Raw genomic sequence first — 18984 nt, 5'->3', positions numbered from 1 at the left:
TTTTGTGGCTGAGATATGTTGACTGTTCAGCTGCATCCTTTTGCACGCTGAAATAAGTTTATCATCATTTCACTATAAGTTACAAATCTGCTGTTTCCTAGAAAACACCCGACTTGTGTCCAAACACCTGGATTCCAGGGAACCCTGTGGATAACCCAGTAGTTAAGGCCCCTTTCACACTATAAAGTTGCTCCGTTAAAAGACCCAGATATGTTATAAACTTCCATTAGAAAAGCCTTAAAAACGGAAAAAAATCCCATTAAAAAGTCTATGGGATTTTTTGATTATACTTTATGACCAGTTATAGCCCGTCAAGAATAACGGACATTATTTGTGACGGAAGAAAAAAGTGTACATGCACAAATTTTTCTTCTGTAACAAGAAATGGGTAAATTAACGGCCGTTATTCTTAACATTGAAGTCTATGGAAAACGGATGAGCCTTTCTGTCATTCGTCTGCACCTGGTTTATAATATCCGTTATTACTTCTGAGCATGCTCAGAAGAGGTGATGTCAGCAGACTCCTGCAGTGCCAAGGGACTACTACTACTCCCATCATGGAACAGACTAGTTTCCAAGATGGGAGTAGTAATTCCCAGCTGCGGGAGTCTGCCAGTGCCTGGGGAGGCTACATTAGTCTTTGTACTACAACCTCCATCATGGAACAGACTCTGTTCCATAATGGGGGTTGTAGTACAGGGGCTGAGGGATTGATCACACCGGGTCTCACTTCTGAGACCCGATGCGATTTGAAGTTAATAAACAGGGGAGCAGGCGGCATGCTCCACTCCCCTGCGATGTACGATGTATTTTACTTTCATTTTTAAATTCCCTGCCGGGAGCCCTGAATGGCCGGTACAGATGAGCCATTCAGGGCTCCCGGCGGGGTTTTTAAACTTCAGTGTTCCTTACTGTATAATCACAGTCCCCCTTAAGTATATTCATTTTATTCCCCCCATGTGTATATTTATGATTCGCCCCCTGCCTGCTGCCTGGTCTTCTAGCGCTGTCACAGTGCACAGCAGGGACATGCCATTCCATTCCCTGCTGCTCATCTCCATATCTGACAGAGAGGAGCAGCAGAGAATGGAGGGACCTGTCCCTCCTGTGCACTGTTATAGCTAGGGATCGACCGATATCGTTTTTTTAGGGCCGATACCGATAATCGGTGCAGGTTAGGGCCGATAGCCGATAACTTATACCGATATTCCGGTATAAATTATCGGCTATTTAACCCCCTGCAACACCGCTGCAGATCATTGATTTAAAGCGGGCGCTTTAAATCAATGATCTGCAGTGGCTTTTGCGGGGCCATAGGCCGCCGCCGCCACCACCCGCTTCTCTCCCCTTACCTGTCAGGGTGGTCCGGGCCATCCATCCATCGTTCCTGTAGTGTCCGGGGGCGTTCCGGGTGGAGGGTGGTCCGGTCCGGGCTGTCCTTCTTCTCCGGCGGTCATCTTCTCCACTCCGGGCAGGCTCCGGCTTAGTACGCTGCATAGACGCCGCTGCGCAGTGACGCCCGTGCGCAGCGACGCACCTGACGTCACGGCGTAGCGGCGTCTATGCAGCGTACTAGGCCGGAGCCTGCCCGGAGTGGAGAAGAAGACCGTGGGGAAGGACAGCCCGGACCGGACCACCCTCCACCCGGAACGCCCCCGGACACTACAGGAAGGATGGATGGCCCGGACCACCCCCATTACGGGTAAGTTTAATTTTTTTATTGACTCGGAGGGTGGGGGAGGGGCCCGACCGGTATAGCGGTATGGGAAAAAATCCATACCGGTATACCGCCTAGCATCACGGTGGGGGGTGCGACGCGGTGCGGTGGGTCGGGGGTGCGGTGCGGCAGTCGCGGTGTGGTGGGGCGGTGCATTATCGGCTTATCGGCAAGATAATTGCCGATACCGATAATGCCCAAAATCGTGATTATCGGCCGATAATATCGGCCATACCGATAATCGGTCGATCCCTAGTTATAGCACACCATTCCCTGCCGCCGTACCTGACCTGTACCCCCAATGCACTGCACCTCATTCATATATTCCCCACCACCGCCCAACATGTCAGTCTATTCCCCACTGCTAATCTCTGTCGGGTCTATTCCCCATGATAGGAGTAGTAGTCCCGGCTGTGGGAGTCTGTGGGCAGAGGTGTTAAAATGGCCGTACATGACGGATGTTATAACGTGTCTTAAATGGGCACTGTCATGAAATAAAAAAATTGATAGGTTGTAGTACTCAAGTACTACAACATATCTCTAATATACTTTAATAAAAAAAAAAAAGTGATTTTAAACCAGTTTAAAATCACTTTTAAATTCCGCCACTAGGGGTCACCCTCCTAGTGGCCGAATGCACTCGGCAGTGACGTCACTACAGAATTTCGACTCATTTAAGCCTGGCAATGAGTCGAAATTCAGTCACTGCGGTGCTCGCTTCCGCCTGTCAATCAGACAGGCGGGAGCGAGCGCTTTGAAGGAAGTGGATGCGCGCAGGCTCAGACAAGGTAAAGTATTATGCCGGGGGGGGGGAGGGGGGGGGGGCGGGGAGGGGGGGGGGGTTGCATGTTCACCTATACAGTATGCCTCCAGTTTCCCCACTACAACTCCCAGCATGCCCTGACAGCCAATAGATGTCAGGGCAAGCTGGGAGTTGTAGTGGGGAAACAGCTGGAGGAACACTGAATAGATGAACTAAGGGGGGTGGGGAGGTGGAATGGGTTGAGCGGAGCGGCGGGGCTGCGGGATGCACGGCGAGGAGGGAGTACCCTGAATGGGTGAACTAAGGGGGAGGGGGAGTGAGTTGAGCGGCGCGACGGGGCGGGGGGTTGCGGGCTGCGCGGTAGGGAGCGGTATATGCGGCCATCACAGATCCGGTGTTCACCTATACAGGGTGCCTCCAGTTGTTTCCCCACTACAACTCCCAGCATGCCATGACACATGCCAATAGATGTCAGGGCAAGCTGGGAGTTACAGTGGGGAAACAGCTGGAGGCACCCTGTATAGGTGAACCAAGGGCGGAAGTGTCGGCCTCAGCAGGCATCAGTGACATGGTGCCTGCTGGGGAAGTCTGCCTGGTAGTGAGCACACTACCAGGCAAACAAAAAGGCATTTTTAATATGTAAAAAAAAAAATTAAAGGCAGCGAGGGTGTTAGGGATAGATGGGTAATAGGCAGGGACGGAAAAAAAAGTGATGGTGGGACCTACCCTTTAACAGATGAATAAGCCCGTTATTTTTACGGACGTTTTTCAGCCGTTAGCACCCATTATGTCATACGTTATTTTACATACGTTTTTACACAGAAAACAGATTATTAATAATGGATGGATACTCATAGTGTGAAAGTAGCCTGCTTACAAACAAGTGTCAAAATATTTACATGTAGATAACTGGATGTGTCACTGCACACCATTTATGTCTGCTTTTACCATTTCTCATATTAGAAATACAAAAAGTATTGAGTAATATAAAAAGGATTGTACAAATCAGTCAACAAAAAGCTTTTTCACTGTTTTCCAACACATTTCTGCTAATGGAAATCTGTCAGCTGTAATTCGTGTTCCAAACTACTGACACTGTTCAGCAGCTGTTAGGGCAAAGAGATCTTTGGTACCTTTAAAGGAGTACTCTGCTGGAAAACATTGGGGCTATTTACTAACGTGATCCCGACTCTTCTTTGTCAGGTTTTGCACCCAAATTGTGTAGCACGTTCCATGCGACATAATTTGCGACCCAAAAAAACAAAACCCTCCATTTTACAAGAAAAACCTGAAAAGGGTGCGTGACCATGGGAGAAAGTGGGTGTGGTCCCAACAAAAGGGGCATGTCCCCGACAGTTTTGAAAAATCCCAACATATTTACTAAGGTTTCCACAGAAAATGTGGTGGATTTGAGCTGAGGAAAACCCGACAGATCAGAAGAGTTGTAAAAAAAGCAAAACGTAGGGAAAAGTGCAAAATGTAGGGAAACCTTAGTACATACCTTGGGAAAATTCCTGTCAGATATCAAAACCCACAAAGAAAACTCCACTCCACTCTTAGTAAATGAACCCAATTATGTTTTAAATCAAATGGTGCCAGAAAGTTAAAGGGGTACTCCGCCCCTAGACATCTTATCCCCTATCCAAAGGATAGGGGATAAGATGTCAGATAGCCGCGGTCCCGCTGCTGCGGACCCCCGGGATCCCCGCTGTGGTACCGCGCTATCATTACTGCGCAGAGCGAGTTTGCTCTGCACGTAATGACGGGCAGTACAGGGGCCGGAGCATCGTTATGTCACGGCTCCGCCCCTCGTGACGTGACGGCCCGCCCCTTTCAATACAAGTCTATGGGAGGGGGCGTGGCGGTCGTCATGCCCCCTGCCATAGACTTGCATTAAGGGGACTGGCCGTGATGTCACAAGGGGCGGAGCCATGACGTCATGCTGCTCCGTCCCCTGTATCGCCCGTCATTGCGCACAGAGCGAACTCGCTCTGTGCTGTAATGATAGCAGGGTACCGCAGCGGGGATCCCGGGGATCCCCAGCAGAGGGACCGCGGCGATCTGACATCTTATCCCCTATCCTTTGGATAGGGGATAAGATGTCTAGGGGCGGAGTACCCCTTTAACCCCTTAAGGACTCAGCCCATTTTGGCCTTAAGGACTCAGACAATTTAATTTTTACGTTTTCATTTTTTCCTCCTCGCCTTCTAAAAATCATAACTCTTTTATATTTTCATCCACAGACTAGTATGAGGGCTTGTTTTTTGCGCGACCAGTTGTCCTTTGTAATGACATCACTCATTATATCATAAAATGTATGGCGCAACCAAAAAACACTATTTTTGTGGGGAAATTAAAACGAAAAACGCTATTTTGCTAATTTTGGAAGGTTTTGTTTTCACGCCGTACAATTTCTGGTAAAAATGACATGTGTTCTTTATTCTGAGGGTCAATACGATTAAAATGATACCCATTATTATATACTTTTATATTATTGTTGCGCTTAAAAAAAATCACAAACTTTTTAACCAAATTAGTACGTTTATAATCCCTTTATTTTGATGACCTATAACTTTTTTATTTTTCCGTATAAGAGGCGGTATGGGGGCTCATTTTTTGCGCCATGATCTGTACTTTTTTTTGATACCACATTTGTATATAAAAAACTTTTAATACATTTTTTATAATTTTTTTTTAATAAAATGTATTAAAAAAGTAGGAATTTTGGACTTTTTAAATTTTTTTTCGTTCACGCCGTTCACCGTACGGGATCATTAACATTTTATTTTAATAGTTCGGACATTTACGCACGCGGCGATACCAAATATGTCTATAAAAAATGTTTTTTACGCTTTTTGGGGGTAAAATAGGAAAAAACGGACGTTTTACTTTTTTATTGGGGGAGGGGATTTTTCACTTTTTTTTTACTTTTACTTTTACATTTTTTTACATTTTTTTTTACACTTGAATAGTCCCCATAGGGGACTATTCATAGCAATACCATGATTGCTAATACTGATCTGTTCTATGTATAGGACATAGAACAGATCAGTATTATCGGTCATCTCCTGCTCTGGTCTGCTCGATCACAGACCAGAGCAGGAGACGCCGGGAGCCGCACGGAGGAAGGTGAGGGGACCTCCGTGCGGCGTTACGAATGATCGGATCCCCGCAGCAGCGCTGCGGGCGATCCGATCGTTCATTTTAATCGCGAACTGCCGCAGATGCCGGGATCTGTATTGATCCCGGCACCTGAGGGGTTAATGGCGGACGCCCGCGAGATCGCGGGCGTCGACCATTGCCGGCGGGTCCCTGGCTGCGATCAGCAGCCGGGATCAGCCGCGCATGACACGGGCATCGCTCCGATGCCCGCGGTTATGCTTAGGACGTAAATGTACGTCCTGGTGCGTTAAGTACCACCTCACCAGGACGTACATTTACGTCCTGCGTCCTTAAGGGGTTAAAGGGGTACTCCGGTAAAAACCTTTTTTCTTTTAAATGAACTGATGGCAGAAAGTTAAACATATTTGTTAATTACTTCTATTAAAATATCTTAATCCTTCCAGTACTTATTAGCTGCTGAATGCTACAGAGGAAATTCCTTTCTTTTTGGAACACTGATGAGATCACGAGAACAGTGCTCTCTGCTGACATCTCTGTCCATTTTAGCAACCATGCATAGCAGATGTATGCTAAGGGCAGCATGGTGGCTCAGTGGTTAGCACTGCTGCCTTGCAGTGCTGGGGACTTGGGTTCAAATCCCACTAAGGACAACAATAAATAAAGTGCTATTATTATTATAATAACGTCAGCAGAGAGAACTGTGCTCGTGATGTCATCAGAGAGCATTCCAAAAAGAAAATAATTTCCTCGGTAGTATTAAGCAGCTAATAAGTACAGGAAGGATTAAGATTTTTTTTAATAGAAGTAATTTACAAATATGTTTAACTTTCTGCCACCAGTTGATTTAAAAGAAAAAAGGTTTTCAACGGAGTACCCCTTTAAACAGATTTGTTAATTACTTCTATTTAAAAATCTTAATCCTTCCAGTACTATTCAGCTACTGTATGCGACACAGGAAGTTCTTTTCTTTTTCAATTTCCTTTCTGCCTGACCACAGTGCTCTCTGCTGACACCTCTGTTCATTTTAGGAACTTTCCAGAGTAGGAGCCAATCCCCATAGCAAACCTCTCCTGTTCCGGACAGTTCCTGACATGGACAGAGGTGTCAGCAGAGAGCACTTGTGTTTAGACAGAAAGGAAAATCAAAAAGAAAAGAACTTCCTGTGGAGAATACAGCACCTGATAAATACTGGAAGGATTACGTTTTTTAATAGAAGTAATTTACAAATCTGTTTAACTTTCTGGCACCAGTTGATTTAAAAGAAAATGTTTTCAAGTGGAGTACCCCTTTTACCCCTTAAGGACCAAACCCCTTTTGACCTTAAGGACCAGGCCAAATTTTGTTTTTGCACTTTAGTTTTTTCCTCCTCCCCTTCTAAAAATCATAACGCTTTCAATTTTGCACCTACAGAACCATATAAGGGCTTGTTTTTTGCGCCACCCGACATCAATCATTTAATAACAAAATCTACTGCAAAGCCCAAAAATATATGTTTGTACAGTGAAATAAAAAAAAACGCCATTTTGTAACTTTTGGTGGATTCCGTTTCTACACAGTGCTATTTTCGCAAAAAATTACACCTTATCCTTATTTTTTAGGTCCATATGGTCACAAGGATACCCAATTTATGTAGGTTTATTTTACTACTTTAAAAAAAATTTAACTACATGCACCAAAATTTGTATGTTGCAGTAGGCTGCAGTTTTTATCCGTACAATTTTTGTTTTGATATGACTTTTTGATCACTTTTTATTAGTTTTTTTTATAGTATATGAAGTGACCAAAAATGCACAATTTTGGATTTTGGATTTTTTTTACGTGTACGCCATCGACCGTGAGGCTTAACTAACCTTATATTTTAATAGTTTGGACATTTACGCACGAGGTGGTACCACATATGATTATTTTTATAATTATTTTACGGGTTAATATATCTCTCTGTGCATCCATAACATAATAAAATGCTTTTGTTTTCTGGTGCCAATTTCAAGAAGGTGTTCCCAATCTTCTGAAAAGCTGAGGGCCCGAACGCCTCCTCGCCCCACCACCACCACCGCTGTCCCTACATGACTGACAGTTAGGGCTTACCCTTAAGCGCCGAGCCCTGTTTCCAAATTTCGATTGTGTGCATAAAAAAATATGCCCAGGTGTGAAATGTGGAAACAGGGCTCTTCTTCCAGATGACTGTCAATCAAGCAGCAACAGAGATGGGAGGGGGAGTGAGATGGAGTTCAAGCCCTCAGAACTTCAGGGGCTTTGGAACACCTTTTTGACTCTTGGCACCAGAGAATAAAGGCATTTTTCGACATTACAGACAGATATAGGAAAGGTACCATGTGACTCCTTGTCCTAACATGTCAGTGAATTGAAGCTAACAGATACCCTTTAACCCCTTCAGGACCAAGCCCATTTTGGCCTTAAGGACCAGAGCGTTTTTTGCACATCTGACCACTGTCACTTTAAACATTAATAACTCTGGAATGCTTTTAGTTATCATTCTGATTCCGAGATTGTTCTTTCGTGACATATTCTACTTTAACATGGTGGTAAATTTTTGTGGTAACTTGCATCCTTTCCTTGTGAAAAATCCTAAAATTTGATGAAAAATTTGAAAATTTAGCATTTTTCTAACTTTGAAGCTCTCTGCTTGTAAGGAAAATGTATATTACAAATAAAAAAAATTTTTATTCACATATACAATGTGTCTACTTTATGTCTGCATCATAAAAGGGACGAGTTTTTACTTTTGGAAGACACCAGAGGGCTTCAAAGTTCAGCAGCAATTTTCCAATTTTTCACAAAATTTTCAAACTCACTATTTTTCAGGGACCAGTTCAGGTTGGAAGTGGATTTGAAGGGTCTTCTTATTAGAAATACCCCACAAAAGACCCCATTATAAAAACTGCACCCCCCAAAGTATTCAAAATGACATTCAGTCATCATTTTAACCCTTTAGGTGTTTCACAGGAATAGAAGCAAAGTGAAGGAGAAAATTCACAATCTTCATTTTTTACACTCGCATGTTCTTGTAGACCCAATTTTTGAATTTTTACAAGGGGTAAAAGGAGAAAATGTATGCTTATATTTGTAGCCCAATTTCTCTCGAGTAAGCACATACCTCATATGTCTATGTAAAGTGTTCGGCGGGTGCAGTAGAGGGCTCAGAAGGGAAAGAGCGATAAGGGGATTTTGGAGAGTACGTTTTTCTGAAATGGTTTTTGGGGGGCATGTTGCATTTAGGAAGCCCTTATGGTGCCAGAACAGCAAAAAACCCTCACATGGCATACCATTTTGGAAACTAGACCCCTTGAGGAACATAACAAGGAATAAAGTGAGACTTAATACCCCACAGGTGTTTCACGACTTTTGCATATGTAAAAAAATTTTTTTATTTTTCACTAAAATGTGCGTTTCCCCCCAAATTTCAAATTTTTCCAAGGGTTAATAGCAGGAAATACCCCCCAATATTTGTAACGAGTTCTCTTCTGAGTATGGAGGTACCCCATAAGTTGACCTGAAGTGCACTATGGGCGAACTACAATGCTCAGAAGAGAAGGAGTCATATTTGGCTTTTTGAGAGCAAATTTTGCTCGGGGGGCATGTCACATTTAGGAAGCCCCTATGGTGCCAGAACAGCAAAAAAAAACACATGGCATACCATTTTGGAAACTAGACCCCTTGAGGAATATAATAAGGAATAAAGTGAGCCTTATTACCCCACAGGTGTTTCACGACTTTTGCATATGTAAAAAAAAAAAAAAAAAAAAAATGTCCACTAAAATGTGTGTTTCCCCCCTAATTTCACCTTTTTGCAAGGGTTAATAGCAGAAAATACCCCCCAAAATTTGTAACCCCATCTCTTCTGAGTATGGAGGTACCCCATAAGTTGACCTGAAGTGTACTATGGGCGAACTACAATGCTCAGAAGAGAAGGAGTCATATTTGGCTTTTTGAGAGCAAATTTTGCTCGGGGAGCATGTCGCATTTAGGAAGCCCCTAAACAGCAGAACAGCAAAAAAAAACACACATGGCATACCATTTTGGAAACTAGACCCCTTGAGGAACGTAACAAGGGGTACAGTGAGCATTTGCCCCCCACTGGTGTCTGACAGATCTTTGGAACAGTGGGCTGTACAAGTTTTCATTTTCATGGACCACTGTTCCAAAGATCCGTCAGACACCTGTGGGGGGTAAATTCTCACTGCACCCCTCATTACATTCCGTGAGGGGTGTCGTTTCCGAAATGGGGTCACATGTGTTTTTTTTTTTTTTTTTTGCGTTTGTCAAAATCGCTGTAACAATCAGCCACCCCTGTGCAAATCACCTCAAATGTACATGGTGCGCTCTCCTTTCTGGGCCTTGTTGTGCGCCCCCAGAGCACTTTGCGCTCACATATGGGGTATCTCTGTAGTCGGGAGAAATTGCGTTACAAATTTTGGGGGGCTTTTTTCCCTTTTACCTCTTGTGAAAATGTAAAGTATAGGGCAACATCAGCATGTTAGTGTAAAAAAAAAAAAATTTTTACACTAACATTCTGGTGTAGACCCCAACATTTCCTTTTCATGAAGGGTTAAAGAAGAAAAAGCCCCCCAAACCTTGTAACGCAATTTCTCCCGAGTACAGCGATACCCCATATGTGACCCTAAACTGTTGCCCTGAAATACGACAGGGCTCCAAAGTGAGAGCGCCATGTGCATTTGAGGCCTAAATTAGGGATTTGCATAGGGGTGGACATAGGGGTATTCTACGCCAGTGGCTCTGCTTTGGAAACAGTGGTGTACTGGACGTTCTTATTGGGGGAGGGGGGCTGTGTAGGGGTATGTGTATATGTAGTGTTTTTAACTTTTTATTTTATTTTGTGTTCGTGTAGTGTAGTGTTTTTAGGGTACAGTCACATGGGCGGGGGATTACAGCGAGTTTCCCAGCGCAAAATTTGCTGCATCTCAAGATGCGAGAAACCCACTGTAAAAGCCTCGCCCATGTGAATGTACCCTGTACATTCACGGGGGTGGCGGGGCGGGGGGGGGGCTTGGGGGGGTTGCATCAGCTGTTGCAAAACCACAACTCCCAGCATGCATGGTCTGTTTGTGCATGCTGGGAGTCATAGTTTTGCAACAGCTGGAGGCACACAGGTTAGGAAACACTGAGTTAGAAACAGACAATGTTTCCCAACCAGTGTGTCTCCAGTTGTTGCAAAACTACAACTCCCAGCATGCCCAGACAGCTGAAGGGCATGCTGGGAGTTGTAGTTCGGCAACATCTGAAGGGCCAGATGTTGCTGAACTAAAACTCCCAGCATGCCTGGACAGTCAGTGCATACTGGGAGTTGTAGTTTTGCAACAGCTGGAAGAGCACAGATTGGAGACCATTATACAATGGTCTCCAAACTGGGGCCCTCCAGATGTTGCAAAACTACAACTCCCAGCATGCATGGTCTTTTAGTGCATGCTGGGAGTTATAGTTTTGCAACAGCTGGGGGCACACAGGTTAGGAAACACTGAGTTAGAAACAATGTTTCCCAACCAGTGTGTTTCCAGCTGTTGCAAAACTACAACTCCCAGCATGCCCAGACAGCTGAAGGGCATGCTGGGAGTTGTAGTTCGGCAACATCTGAAGGGCCAGATGTTGCTTAACTAAAACTCCCAGCATGCCTGGACAGTCAGTGCATGCTGGGAGTTGTAGTTTTGCAACAGCTGGAAGAGCACAGATTGGAGACCATTATACAATGGTCTCCAAACTGGGGCCCTCCAGATGTTGCAAAACTACAACTCCCAGCATGCCCAGACAGCCAAAGGCTGTCTAGGCATGCTGGGAGTTGTAGTTTTCAGACTCCTAGAAGCAGCAGTGAAGATCTTCACTGTTGCCTCTGAGGACTACATGCTTACCTGCCGGTCCCGTCGCTGCTCGTCCACGTGGCCGGTCCTGCCGCTGCTCCAGGTAAGTCCGCCGGTCCCCACGTGTTCCCCCCCCCCCCCCCCCCCGTGTGCCGCAGGTCCCCGTGAGCCCCTGCAGCCTTCGTCCCCCGTTCTGCCCGACTTCCAGGGGCGGGCAGTGCGGGCGATCTGAACTTTCACCCCAGGTCACTGTGATTGGTCCACAGGGACCAATCACAGTGATCGCTGACCAGGACCATCAATGGATGGTCCTGGGGGTGAAGCAGAAGTTGTCCCCTGCTGGAAACAGCGGGACTTCTGCCAGTTAACCCGTGCGATGCTGCGCATCGCCGGGTTAACTGAATGTCATTTATAAACGCCGGGATGCGCGAACGCACTGCACAACCCGGCGTTTATATATGACATTCTGCGGGAAGGGGTTAATATACTATATAAATACAACAGGAAGAAGGAGTTATTTAATAGTAACATAATGTCAAGCCTCACCTGGATATCATCTGTACCACCAAGAATGAACACATCTTTAGAATCTCGATGTGGAATAGTGGTGAATTCAGTGGTCTTCCAAGAATCCTCCACCTAGATAAAATAATGTGACACTACTTATTAAAATAAAGATTTGGAAAAAACATTCATGTTTGACAAGTTTAAACCTACTTCACAGGACTAAAAGTACAGGATCAGATTAAAATTCATGTACTGTAAGTGAAACACATGAGAGAATATTATTGGTGCATGTCTATGATCTGGGACCTGATGTCTAGAATTGTAAGGAATGTGGCTGTCTTTCTAGACGTGAGCTATGTGCATGTTCAATTTTCTGGTCCTATTTTCAGCCTTAAAAAACTGCTATTTTTCCCAGCACACGCAAATACTTGTGCAGTGACCCAGAGGTTGAGTGTACAGTGACAAAAGGTCAAGGGATAACTATAACAATGACAGGGTTAATAGTAGCATTAAGCATTTAGCTTAAGTATCAGTTACAGGTCTTCTCGCACTCCGCCAGATCAGCACAGTGGTAGGGGGTGCAATGGTGTTGATGACAACAGTTTTTCCTTCTGGTACACCTTCTTCTTTTCTATTGGTTGCGGAGAGGGGGCAGGCCACCATAAATATTAGATGGTCAACTAGTCCCACTGAAATCAGCATCTTTCCGCAGACTTACTATGACATATGACAAAATAAGTGAGTTCATAAATTAGGCAACTACAATCCAACATCATCTAACTGAATTATAAACCCTGTGGATGTATGTACTTTTAGCAGAAGTGAAAAGAGTGGATCCTTTGCACATGAACTCTATCTGTGGTGATCTCAGATGTGAATAAAATTGTTGGTACCTTTCTGTAAAACACAATGCTCCCTAAAATAACTTGAAACTGAAGAAAGTAATAATGACTTACATTTTTATGAAAATAAACAGATGAAAATCAGACATTGCTTTTGAATTGTGGTGAATATATATAATATATAAAATAATTTGACAAAGGGGACATTTTAATCTTAAGCATGTCCTGCTATTAGCGTCTCCAAACCTTGTAATCAGTCAGTCACCTACTTAAAGGGAGATAAGCAGTGGCTGTGCTGTTTGGCATCATGGTATGTACCACATTGAATATGGACAACAGAAAACAAAGGAGAGAGTTGTCTCAAGAGGATTATATATACGCATGTAACATAGTAACATAGTTCATAAGGTTAAAAAAAAAGGCCAGAGTCCATCAAGTTAAACCCATATACCTAATGAGTCCCTGCTGAGTTGATCCAGAAGAAGGCCAAAAACCCTCATCTTAGAGGTAAAAATTCCTTCCCAACTCCAAATATGGCAGTCAGAATAAATCCCTGGATCAAACTTCTGTGGTGTCCCACCACCAAAGGCTGTCCTGTGGGCTGCGGATCTCCTCGGACATGCCTGCTGCTCCTGTGATGGGCCCACTGTTCTACTGTTTACTATGTTTGTGCACTTTATTATATTTACTGTATTATTGTATTGTATATGCACTGTACCTTTAAGAAGAAAATGCAGAGTGACCAGGTGACTCCTGCTGCCTAATGGGAACCCTCAAATTGCCTTACGTATAGTGTAGGGGGGAAGGAGCTGCCCCAGTTGAGGTCTGGACTAGTTCCAGTCTAGTTCAGTCAGAGCTATGCTCCTGATCAGAGTTCCATGTGAGTCCCTTGCAGTGTGGGAAAACAGTTGGAAGAAGTGTGTGGTGATCCAGAAGGAAGCCTGAAGAAAAGCCCTCAATCAAGTCAGCCCCACCATTCTGCAAGGGTTCCCCCGTCCAGGTGTTGGTGAGTCATACCCTGGCGGTGTCAGTGTAATTGGACCTTAGCAGAACCCTAGTCAGCGTGGGATATATCCTAATCTACAAGTCTCAAGCACATCTAAACCAAGTGGGTGAAAAGCACCATAACTCCCAGCAAGGCAATAGGGCTCCCAAGGGTTACACTGCATCCCTTCTACTCTGCTCTGTACCGCGTGTTGTACCATCTACACCTGCCTCAGTAAAAGGCAGTTATCCGTAACCTGGCGTCGGTGTGTTCGTTGCCTCATGCCTGGCCCAGGAGAAGCTGTCAGACCGTGTATAGGCTAATGGTGTCCTGGTGTCACGAAATGACAAGTGTATCTTGTACCCCCGTGTCATCACAATTCTATCCATATAAATCTAGTATCCATAACCTGTAATGTTATTGCTCTCCAGAAACGCATCCAGGCCCCATTTGAACTCTTTTACTGAGTTCACCATGACCACCTCCTCCGGAAGAGAGTTCCACAAAATGAGTCTCATTGCTCTTACAGTAAAGAACCCCCATCTGTGCTGGTGTAGAAACCTTCTTTCCTCCAAACGTAGAGGATGCCCCCTTGTTATAGATACAGTCCTATGTAAAAATGAAGAAAAGAACACTATACCTACTGTGAAGCATTAGAGAGGCTCGGTTATGTTTTAAGGGGGCTTTGCAAATACTAAGCAGTGCTATGTATAGGTATAGCACAGATCAGTATTATCTGCGATCTACTTCTCTGGTCTGCAAGGAGGCAGACCAGAGAGGAAGAGAGCAGCAGTCCAGAGGCTATGTTAACACATCAGTCCCCCGCGGTTGCATCGTGTGTGATTCCATGTATGTCTGTTCACCCCCGCAATACTTCAGATGCCATAATTAGTATTGATTACAGCATCTGAAGTGGTAATGGTGGGCATTAGAGGGATAGCTGAAGTCTGCCATTATCCATGAGGTCCAGGTTCCTGATAACAGCAGCCGGCTGGTTCCCATTACCGTGCCGTACGTAACTGTGTGCTTAGCCCCAGGGTACAACGATGTACATGTATGTTGTGTGTTCTCTAAGGTTTAAACGTGTTCTCTAAGCTTACAAGTTCTGATTTCCATCAGTTAAATCTCAGTATATTTTTATTCTTTATTAATTTGTCAGTTTCAAGTTATTTTAGGGAGCATTGTGGTTTTTTTTTCTCTTTTTTTTCCACAAAAAGATTCCAACAATTTTGTTCACATATGTAAACAAACTTTAATGCACATGTAGATTATCTATTCAGCAATCTATGAGCATACAGTATATTACATTATAGTAAGTTATTTTAAAAAAATACACAAGAAAATTGATACAGTAAGTCTGTTTTCAAACAGTACCTTTTTCAGTATAGTCTCTAATGAAGCTTCTCCTGAGGCTTGCCCTGATATATCCTGAATTTCCTGTGTATATTCAAAGGCATGAATCTCAATCAGCTTTTCTAGTGAGAGTGGGTGCTCGGTGTCTATCAAGGCTGCATTAATTGTCTGTTCCAGAATTGCCCAATGCCTGGGCTTCAAGCATGGATTTCTTAGATCTGTTATCACAGGTACCTATAAAAGAAAAAGTGTGGCTTTTAGTAGTTATACTCCGATATAACATTGGATACACTTTTAGGTACAGTATGTGCCCATAGCTCCATATAACACAGATCTTCCTTGGTATAATTTACTGAGTGAACTATGGAACACTCTTTATTTTTACACCTGATGTGGAAGCTATGAGAAAAAAGAGCACTTTGACCTGTTTAGGACATGTTGCTTTGCCTTTCTTTGATCTCCCATGTTGTCCCAAGTTGTATAACAGTTTCTATTAATAATCCTCATTAGTGTACTGTAACAATAACAAAATGTACTTGGGCTATTACACAGCTGTTCCCCATTAAATAATGCATGCTCGAGAATGAAAAAACATGATTCTGTACAGTCCCAACAATCTGTCCGCACTATTACAAAGTCAAGTCAGAACACTTTAGTTAACAACTCTATGTGGTGACATAAATCAGACCTACATACACACATAGGTGTATTTGTAAGCACCTTTTATTTTGACTAATATATGAAAAAACAGAAAGAGGGAATGTCTCCTTTAATTTAGATTCCCAAAGGCTCACATGTAGCAGCCATAGTGCAACTGAGGTAATGTGGCCAAACAAGGTGCTAACATATCATATTGCTGCAAGCTGGCCCAGTTTTCAAATTAGTTCTTAATCCCTTACTGACAGTGGGTGTAAATGCACACTCTGGTGCCTTGGTGTTTAGAATCACCACATCTCCCGATGCGGTGATCAGGTGAAAATGGCTGCTGATTTAACAGCAACCATCATCTCACGTCCCCTAAGGAGGACTTAACTCCCCTGTAATAGTGATCATCATGATTGACCACACAGGCCTCACTGCAGTAGACTTTTTCGATAAGTGAGGACTCAATTTGATGGTGGCTCAAACAAACTTGTACACCCAACAGTTTGTACCCATCACACCAATGCTTTTTTGGCTCATAGATTATTTAAGAACAAAAATTGCAGTGGCCTATATCTCTCAAAAGGAGGTCGCTATTGATGATTCCTTAATTAGTTTTAAAGGAAAATATATTCCCACTAAGAGAGAAAGGTATGACGTGAAGTTATGACAACTCTGTGAGAGTTCCACAGGGTACACTTACAGTTTTAGGGCATATGAAGGTATGGACATCAGCACTGAACCACGGACATGCCCCACCATCCTTGAAGTTAGCAGTGAAATTGTGTAAGAACTGATGTGCCTACTGCTGAGTAAAGGTTACCACATTCCGTGGATAACGTTTATACCAGCGCCCTCTACAGCCAGAGACATTGCAGCTTGTGGCACTGTGTGGAAAAATCCCCACCAATTCCTAGGGGTAACAACAGGGTTCTTACTAGTAAAAACCTGTTGTTAGTCACATATAAGGACAAGAAGGAGGTCCCTATGTTGACCACAATTTACAGAAATGGCAGCACCCGTGTCCCTGTGCAAGGTACCACTATGAAGGTCCTCAAATCTGATTGTATTGTGGACTACAGTCAGTAAATGGGAGGAGTTGATTTCTCCGATCAAGTCCTCAAACCATATGGCACCATGTTCAAAACTAGAATATGGTCTAAAAAGGTTGTGGTGTACATGGTCCAGGCAGCAACATACAACACTTTTGTACTGTACTTAAGCTCTGACAATGCATCGAAATTCTATTGAGGCCCTAGTATTTGGTAACAAGGAAGAAGCGGGTCCAAGTACTTCTGGTTAAAGGCATTTGTATGGTACCGGGCCAACATTTTCCAGGTGAGGTCTTTCTCCCACACTAGAAAGAAAGCTGGTCCCAGAAAAGATGCAGATTTTGTGCTAAAAGGAGCATACGGAGAGACAGCATTTTTCAGCATGATACCTGTCCTAAAAAAAAATGGGCCTCTGCATTAAAGACTGCTTCAAGGAGTACAATACATGTATGAGTATTCATTTTATGGTTTACCCTATATTTATTTTACCCTAATATAATGTGTGTTTTACACGTGCCTGGATACGGCTTACAACGGTTTTGTACTTTTTCAACGCATTGATGGCTTTGTACATGAGCCACATGGCACCACTTTTAGTAAATCCAGTGGCTTTGTTGCATTGCATTGAGGTGGTGTAAATTGCAGTGACTTTAGGTATCACAACTTGGTCTAAAGTCGCATGTGAGGAGGACGAGCCCCCTCCAATGCAAGGCCAAGCCCCCCTTACATAGCTTATAAGGTTGAAATAAGACAAGTCAATCAAGTTTAACCTATGGGGGACATTTACTAAGCCACGCCAATAGTGCAAATGTTTAATTTTGCACATTTATGTACAGTTAGTGATTTTTTTCGGGGGTACACTCACTACATCTGCATAAAAATGTGCATCTTTTTTGCATTTAAGATGCTGGCGCAGCTTAGTAAATGTCCTCCATAGGTTGCACTTGATTGAGTCAACCGATTACCCCTCATGGAACAAGGGTTGCATTTGGCACTTGGTCCACACAGACGTAAAAAAAAAAAATTCACTTTCATGGCCCACTGTACCAAAAATCTGTCAAACAACTGTGGGGTGTAAAAGCTCACTGCACACTTTATTACATTCCTTGAGGGATGTCGTTTTCCAGATGGAGCCACATATAGGGGCTATACAAATGTAACATGGCCCCAAAAACTATTCCAACCAAATTATCTTTCCAATAGCATAATGGCGCTCCTTCACTTCTAGTCTTTGCCATCCAAATTTGGGGCTACAACAGGTTAATGTAAAAAAAAATACAACATTTTCCTACAGCCCACTGTTCTAAAAATCTGGTAAACACCTGTGGGGTTTAAATGTTCACTGCACCCCTTGTTACATATATTGAAGGGTATAGTTTAAAAATTGGGGTCACGTTTGGAGGATTTCACATGCTGTAGTACCCCAAAGCCTCTGCAAACATGAAATAGTACTGGAATAAATTCCCAAATCAAAAGGAGGCCTCAAAATCCACTAGGTGCTCCTTCATGTCTGAGGCATATGGTTCACACAACTAGAGTCACATATGCGATATTCCTAAAAACTGCAGAATTAGGACAATAAATATTGAATTGCATTTTTTTTTGTTTATAGCTGATGTGCTACAGAGAAAATTGGTTAAAACTGGAATATCTGAATAGAAAAAATAAAGATTTTGACTTTTCTCCTCCACTTTGCTGCTATTCCTGTGAAAAACATAAAGGTTAACAAACTTTCTGAATGTCATATTGAATACTTTAAGGGGTGCAGTTTTTATAATGAGGTAATTTATCGGGGATTTCCAACGAAAAAGTCAATTAAATCCACTTCAAGACAGAACTGGTCCCTGAAAAATTCAGATTTTGACATTTCCGTGAAAATTTGGAAAAAGGTGATTTTTTTTGTACTTACCGTAAAATCTCTTTCTTGCCGTCATTGGGGGACACCTTACTGATGGGTATATGCTCTTACCACTAGGAGGTGCTGACACTAGGAAAAAAGTTGTCTCCTTCTTGGCAGGATATACCCACCCACTGGAAGTGAGGTAACCAGTTTTGTCACAAAGCAGTAGGAGAAGCCAACCAAGGATATGTCCGAAAGACCCTAGAAAAGAATCTCGGATAAAATGAAACAAAAACCGGATAGGATCATCCGGGTGAAAAGTGAAA

The 18984-nt window shown here is 43.4% G+C and overlaps 1 protein-coding gene across 4 annotated transcripts in view; it reads right to left on the bottom strand.

The window, feature by feature from the left end:
• The window catches only part of DNAH6 (dynein axonemal heavy chain 6), a 400640-nt gene that overhangs the window by 238488 nt on the left and 143168 nt on the right, over window positions 1-18984 (bottom strand). For all 4 annotated transcript variants that reach the window (XM_056568811.1, XM_056568814.1, XM_056568815.1 and 1 more), the window contains 2 exons: window positions 15146-15358; window positions 11984-12076 (listed from right to left, as the gene is read on the bottom strand). In XM_056568811.1, the coding sequence (XP_056424786.1) occupies window positions 11984-12076; window positions 15146-15358 (306 nt within the window). The remainder of the gene's footprint in view (window positions 1-11983; window positions 12077-15145; window positions 15359-18984) is intronic.

The sequence above is a fragment of the Hyla sarda genome, chromosome 1, assembly GCF_029499605.1.
Source record: "Hyla sarda isolate aHylSar1 chromosome 1, aHylSar1.hap1, whole genome shotgun sequence".
In the NCBI taxonomy this organism is placed as follows: Eukaryota; Metazoa; Chordata; class Amphibia; order Anura; family Hylidae; genus Hyla; species Hyla sarda.
Note: the sequence above shows the minus strand (reverse complement) of the source record. Positions and strands in the feature narration are given on the sequence as shown.